At 42.9% G+C, this 7,548-nt stretch overlaps 1 protein-coding gene across 1 annotated transcript; it reads right to left on the bottom strand.

Moving 5' to 3' along the window:
• Window positions 1-1,107: 1,107 nt before the first annotated feature.
• Window positions 1,108-7,362, bottom strand: LOC120894608 (peritrophin-1). Its single transcript, XM_040297314.1, has 4 exons — window positions 7,227-7,362; window positions 6,907-7,139; window positions 2,020-2,188; window positions 1,108-1,937 (listed from the first exon to the last, which is right to left on the bottom strand). The coding sequence occupies exons 1-4, from the start codon at window positions 7,231-7,233 to the stop codon at window positions 1,483-1,485; spliced, it is 864 nt and encodes a 287-aa protein (XP_040153248.1). The 5' UTR covers window positions 7,234-7,362; the 3' UTR covers window positions 1,108-1,482.
• Window positions 7,363-7,548: the final 186 nt, after the last annotated feature.

Here is a 7,548-nt window from a genome sequence, read left to right as displayed (position 1 = left end):
GGGAATAAATAGAACACTGTCAACCCCCGGTTTCGAACAGTGCAAAACAAAAAGAAAACAACGAAATATAAATAGAAAACAACCCCAAAATAAAGAGGCATCCGGAAGTGCGCGGGTGCTTTTTGCTGCACACTGCACGCGAATGCACCCGTCGGCAGCAGCGAACCGTATTTCGGCAGTCGGTGCGCAGGAAGGGTGCAACAATAAATTAATAAACATAATGGTTGTCAAATTCATCAACATAAATTTAATAATTTCAATAAATTACGCAAACACTCACACACACTCACATACCCGGGTATTGTAATGGGTTAACAGAAAGTGAATGCGTATTTGTGGTTTTAACAAAGGCTTCCTCCGGTCAGTCGCGCAGTTTTTGGATGCTTTTACCAGCTAACCATAAATACAATTCTCGATAATAAAAAAACCTCCGCGCACCGAATTTTCCACTGCGTAATGCTGGCACGTAGCATCGGGCATCGAGAGGGTACTGTTTGTCCACCAATGGTTTGTCCACCACCACCACCACCCTTGTGAACCATTTTGCCATCTTTATCACGTCCGTTCGATTTTATTTCGGGCCGACCGTTCGTCACCCATCACGGTCGACCGGAAATGGTAGAGTTCGGTCGGTTATTTTTTTGGCTTATTTTTCTTTTAAACCCATACTACGTGTGTAATGTGTGTCAGTTGGTGGTGGAACCGAGTAAACACAGTACGCTGGAGTCTGTAAAGGTAGTGTGAAGGTTGGATGCGAAATCGAATCACTTGTTTTTTGTTGTCCCCTCAGTGGAATGTGGTATTGATGGTGGACATAGAATGAGCATTGTTATTTGCTCGATTGTTTACACCCGTTCGTTCGCTTTCTATTTTTTTAATTACACACCTTTTTAATATTCAAAAATATTATATTCCTTACATCTTTTAAACAAAATTATAAAACTGTACACAGTATAACTTAAGTACTCGAACGCATTGCATACATTTAGGCGCTTTGAGACATAGAACAAACTGGAAATGATATAATGCTATCCTTTTTTAGTTTATCTTTTATCTTTATTCCATCACCTTCAATCAATTTTTACGACATTTAAATCATGTACATCATACAATAAAATTAAATTTTCCCTTTAATTTATACCTTTGATTAGGACATACTTCGAAGAAAGTATAACTTTAGGCGCACTATTTCAATTATTTTTAGTAGTGATTATCACAGAACAGCGATGCAATCTATTCTGACATCACTATGTACCTACTTTTATTACACTTGCTTTGACTAATCTTTCCACCCTGAAGCATGCCAGCGTGACCGATCATGTCTTCGACTACGTCTCAAGTGCCTGATATCGATATGAAAAGAAACCCTCACCCCTTGTTGAGAAGGGGATTTTTCTTACAACTACTTAACCACAGTGACACACTTCAGGCACATCTTGGCGATGTCGATTGGCGAACAGCTCGAGCACTTTAAGCGATACTTCACTCTTCACAGTGCGCCAACTCTGGGAAATCGCAATAGTTGACCACCGGATTCCAGTGCAACCCGGAAGGGCACGTCTGCTCCAGCTCAACACCGTACGGATCGCAGATATAATACTTCCCACAGTCAGTTTCGTGCGGAATGTACACCATATGATCGGGATCGTATTCGGGCGGACAGTTGGGTGACGGTTTGGGAGCGGGTTCAGTGTTGGGCGTCACACCCGGTGCGCACTGTGCCTGCGAAGGGTAGTCACACTGCTTCTGGGAGTCATTCCACAGCAACCCAGGTGGACACTTGCTAACGACGGTCGTTCCATGGTTACAGATCAGGAACTTGTCACAATCGGTGGGATGCGCTAGCAGGACGGGCGGTTGCTCCGGATCGTCCTGCGGTGGGCAGCGATCGTCGGCAAGCACGGCAGCTGCCAACAGTAGTACCAAACTGGCAGAAACTAGATGGTTGAGATAGCACAAGAAAGGAAGTTTCGTTACAGCTCGGCCGTATTTCAACTGTTTTGTTTTACCTTCTATTACCTTTCATTTTATTTCGGTTAGATTGTACTGGCAAAGGCGTTTCACTCTGTACTGCACTCACTGGCCAGTGCAGCCTGTCCCTTTTATTGCGATGCTTCGGTGCGATGATAACAACGGATAATCTGAAGTGGATGAGTGGTGCTGGACACATTTCAATCGAATGACGAACCTCTCAGAACTGTGTACATTAGCAATCCGTCGTTCATTCATGCTTGTGGATAAGTAAAGCCTTGTTGACACTTGAAGTCTACTAAGTTGCACACCCTGATCGCTCGTGAGAAAGTGTCTGGATTAATTCAATTAAATATTACATTAAAAATAAAAAAATATCCAATGTTCCCGCGTCCACACTAATGAAACCCATAGTGCATAATATCACACAAACCCCAACGCACGTGACGCATTCTCGGTCCAACGATCACAACCGACAACCGGGAGGTTCGATTTTATATCACCACCGACTCCATCCACCGCTGTGACGGGATTTTATGGTCACATTACCCGGGTCCGGGTGGCCATCGATGGTGGGATAAATGTGACGACAAAAAAAAACACTCCCGCATCGAACGAAGAACCGCGAAGGGTGCAATAATCATGAACTGTAACTGACAGTATGCAAAACGTGGTGCAAATGCACCGACAGCTTCTTCGCTTCGGGTCAGGGCTTTTCTCGGTGGGGTAGAGGGAGAGGAGTCGTCTCCTTTGCACGTTCGATTTGGCGATTCGTTAATTCCGGTCATGTTTGGACGTCATGCGGTTTTGGTGATAATAAAATCGACCAAAAAAAACGACCGACGCCATTCGACCATCATCGACGCTGTGTTGGTGGCAACCGAGATGAATTCTTCTACCACAATCAAAAAGATTTATTTTTTTAGTTCTGTCCATCCATCTTTGTCTCTTTTTCTCTCTGTTTGATGCGCTTTAAATGGCGCCAAAAACTATTCATCCATCTGGCCGGTAAGTGTCAGCATGGTGATTTGTTCTGTTTTATTTTCCTCCGCTATCGACGATTGATACGCGCTTGAGATGAGAAACGATCCCAAGTAGCCGCTCTCGGGTTGGTTGGGGAGTGTTTTATGATCCACAGCCAACAACGATCACACCAATTCCAAAATAGACGACTTAAATGTATCTAAAATTGTACGATAATAAGCTATACGACACGTGACACTATCCTAATGTTTGGGTAGATTTTCTCACCCAAAAACTAGCGGCGAAACTAACTTGAAACACGAAAGACATTTTAGAGCCTCTGTGTTAAGATATTGAAAGCAAAATATCGCCAACATACCGCGGAGTGTGTTGAAGAGCTCTTGAATACGAAGAATTGAACACCACGAGCCATTTAAGCGTGCCCCACTTGCACTTTAAATCACTTCGTACGAATGTCAATGAGTAATATAGACGATGGCTCTTGAAATCATATTGAGCGCCATTAGGATTAACTTCACCGTAAATAAAGCCTGAATGGTGCAATAGTTTATGAATTCTCTCACAAATTGAATTATTCTACATCCATAGGCTTACAACTTCTGCTTTTATGCATTTTTAACTGTCGTACTCGAAACAGGAATTCCCGCCCATTAAGTCCAACGTTCAAATGTACACCGAAAAGGGGCACTTCCGGATTACATTCCCAGTCACTGTAAGGAATGTGCTTAAAATTAACCTCCATTTCCCAATTTTTCAAACTCACGCTCTTGGGATGGTTAAGGGTTCGCCAGGAGCAGAAACGATGCTACTCTCGCTTAAACCAAATCGAGTAAATAAACTCAAACATGCAGAGCTCAGTAATCGTCACCCGAGTGCCGAGTGACAGCGGCAAACAAGCTTCCCACAGCACAAGAACGAGTCCAATTTTAACAACATTTTTATGCATTCCCAACCTGTACACACAAACACCGCATGTGTCATGGAGCGACACACAGCACACTAGACCAAAAATGAAAAGTTTGAACTCCGATCCGCTGTGGAAGCGTGGTCCTTGTCGACCACGTGCTCTTGATGACAGTTGACAAACTGTTTCTCCACATATCCCCGGCGTACCGATCCGGGGGTGCACCAGTTGGACGGAGAATAAAATTTATGTAGCTTTGCTCCGTGCAGCGGTGTGGGGCGATGCCGGGAAACGATCATAGCTTTATGATGGCCGGGCTGGTTGGATGGGTTGTGCTGACAAACATCACCAGCCCTTTGGAACGACGACGACGGCGGGCGAGAACGGGGGATGTGTGTTTGTTCCGTTTACGAGCCCCAATTGTAAGCTTGCATGCTGCATTAGTGGATTAGTGGAAGGCTAACTGAGGAGCTCTTTTATTTGCACCGAGATGTAAATGGCATATAAAGCTGCAGCTGTGCAAAAAGTGCAGGAAACAAATCACAATTCAGAAGGAAGAAGGTTCCCGTTCCCCTCAGCTTCACAACGCTTTACGGCGCGTCTCGGATCGGCACACCGTCGTCTTGTTATCAGTGTCAGTTATGGTTGAAGTGTTTCATAGAAGAAGGGGTTAGTGAATTAAAACTAGCCAAGCACTGTTTAGATGGTTAAATGGGGGTTTTTCAGCTGGATTATTGGATTACAATAACTCCATTGGATGAACCGTGCTGGTTATCCTCACTAAGTGTAAAAGCCACCGTCGTCGTAATATGGGCCCACTTTCTTTCCAGATTTATTCCAGAGTATTCCTTCCAGCGTATCGCAGTGTATCAATCTATCAATGTTGCTCCTGTTTCGTATAAAAAAAAAACTCCAAAGGCTTGTTTGAATTACAAACATGTTGGCCAGAATAGGACAGACAAAGTAAGATAATAACCCTTTAAAAGGCGTTTGAATTTATGCTCATAATAAGCACCTTATCAAATCTCCCTATACAAAACGAAGTAAGAGGTGACGCTCACGTTACGCTCACGTTACGCTCATAGGTAAAACGATTGCTCACTATAGGATCTTCCTTCCACGAAAAAGTTACTCACTATAGAACGGTTTTGCTAACCAACTATGGATGCTTGGATGATTTTTATTTCTTTGCGGTGTTTCCATTCTCCGAGGCAACAAGCAATGGTAGAGTGATTGAATCATTGATATATTCATATTCAGATCAAAAGACATCATTGTTTTCTTCTACACACGTGTTGAAAGTGTATCAAAAATTATCAAACTATTCCCAGTGATTCTAAATAATTCTGTGGTGGAGATTCTACCTCGCTCCATCCGTTTTATCATGCGTAGTAGTGTTTTTTTGTGTAGTTCAAAACGTTTAAATAAAAATACTTGCTTCGAACTATCATGTACTTGCTTCCTGTACCATCATTCAAATGCAGTCAAATGCTTGCTTGAAAGGATTGCCAAATCGTACGCTATGAACGTTTAACAATTACAATTTTCCATTGTACATTAACCCAAAAATGCGTGGTACCATGCAAAATAGTGAAACCATCGGAGCTGCATAACTAGGACTAAGTGAACAACTTTAAAACATGCTTATAACGGGTTTATATTTCCCACGGAATAATATACAATAATAATATACACGGAATAAGGACATTCCTGGGCCATGGGTTTTTTTTATATGAGCTGATGATGCAACAAAGTTGAATGAAGTTAGTTTAATTGATTTTATTTGCATTTAGCACTCCTGGATATCCATGGCTGCTTGGTACACAAATAGTCTTGCAGAACATAGGGCACGGGTCAATAATAAGCCGTGACAGTGAGCCCTGTGGATGGATGACACATATGTCATATGAACATGTCATGACATTTAATAGAAGCTATTCCATAAGTTCAGCATAACTAAATTACCACAACAACCGTTGTCGGCCAAGACCTGCCTGCGCCACATCGGGGCTTGGTTTTTAGTGACTTTTTGATAACCTATAGCAGGATAATAGTCAGTCATATTGGAACTTGAACCCACGATGGGCATGTTGTTAAGTCGTACGAGTTGACAACTGTCAAACATATTGAAAAAGAAAGTGGACCACGATTGCTAATGTAATGGAAACACTAACATTTGTAAATAAAACATTTAAATAAGTAAATAAGACAAAACTATGGAAGGGCTATAAACCTGGATAAGGATTGGATGGAAACCTGTACCAAGATAGCAGAACGGTCATAAAATTTACTTACTTATCCGGCGCTACAACCGCTTTGCGGTCTTGGCCTGCCTCAGGAGTGTCCGAAACCGAAATAAAACGGTCATAAAAAGTATCAGTAAAAAGACATCAAAAGAGAGCAGGAATTCTTATCTACATGTTTGCATGAAAACATTTAAATATGGCCTGCAGTCAGTATACACGTCTTAAGTTCTGTTGCGAAACCTGCAACCGGGCCAAATTAACTAGTGACATCAAACTGTACATAGTTTACGGACGGAACGTCCAAAGAGCGTACTGTGCCGAAGATCTAAGCGTCTTTCTAGATGCTAGACTCTCATTGGAGGAACAGCTGGAACATGGACTGGTGATCAACATGACACGCAAACTTCGGGTTCCTATTTGTATCAAGACGATGTACTACGCACTTACCAACTCTTTGCTGGAGTACGTTATCACCGTGTGATGATCCGCAGCTACTCTGGGCTTCTAGAGTCTATAGAAAGAACGGCAACATGCTTTGAGTGACTGGCATCATCGTCTCGATTATGGAACTTGGTGTTTGCTGGCTGTCCCTAAGTCCTGGAGCTCTTATGACTCCCACAATACCCCTGCGCTGCTTGTGCTGTCTATTACATACCTTTGACGACCTAGAACAAACCCGGAATGACGGCAGCAGAATTGACTGTACACGTATATATGTTCGGAATGCCTCCAATCTTAGCCATTTATGAAATGTTTGGTTTGTTTTACAATAATTTTACTATCAAACATTAAGCTTTAAAAAGACGGTACACATTGTGCCTCGTATGGATAGTCACACAGCTTCCGGGAGTCATTCCAATGCAACCCGGGCGGACACTTGCTAACAACGGCGACGCCATGGCTGCAGATCAGGAACTTATCACAATCGGTGGGATGTGGCATCAGCACGGGCGGAAGCTCTGGATCGTCATGCGGTGGACAGCGATCGTCAGCTAGCACTGAACCCACCAAAAGCAACACTGCGCATAGCACAACTATTATTTGAAAAGACAGAAACAACAAGAATAAAGTACGATCTTTAGACACACTGGAAACCCGTTTGATTTAATTCTCGTTTGTACCTTTCATGCTGATAGTGTTTAACTGTCTCGAATTGGCTCCTGCTAAGACGTACCGTTCCGTACTGCACCTGTCCAATGTTCCGGTGATTCCCTTTTATGAGGGCGCTTCAACCACTGATAATGCGACTAATCTGAAGTGGCCACACTACGAAACCCGGCAACGATTCTCCGACGTAACTGTGTGCATTACCAATCAGCCGGGCAGTATATTTACTGATGGCTATTAGTAGCTTGGAGCAGTTATTTCTTTCTCCAACAAGCTTGCTTTAGGGGACAAACTCTCCTTAAAAATTACAACTCAATCAACACTTACACCGGGTAC

The sequence above is a fragment of the Anopheles arabiensis genome, chromosome 2 (assembly GCF_016920715.1).
Source record: "Anopheles arabiensis isolate DONGOLA chromosome 2, AaraD3, whole genome shotgun sequence".
Classification (NCBI taxonomy): Eukaryota; Metazoa; Arthropoda; class Insecta; order Diptera; family Culicidae; genus Anopheles; species Anopheles arabiensis.
The sequence above is the reverse complement of the archived record's forward strand: the minus strand, read 5'-3'. Positions and strand labels throughout refer to the sequence as shown.

Excerpts from the sequence above, each read along its gene's own strand:
- LOC120894608 (XM_040297314.1), bottom strand. Across the intron at positions 2,189-6,906 it reads AGGCACAATGTGTACCGTCT|GTTCGTCATTCGATTGAAAT; the intron begins TTTTAAAGCTTA and ends CAGTTCTGAGAG. Across the intron at positions 1,938-2,019 it reads TAACCGAAATAAAATGAAAG|TTTCTGCCAGTTTGGTACTA; the intron begins GTAATAGAAGGT and ends TCAACCATCTAG.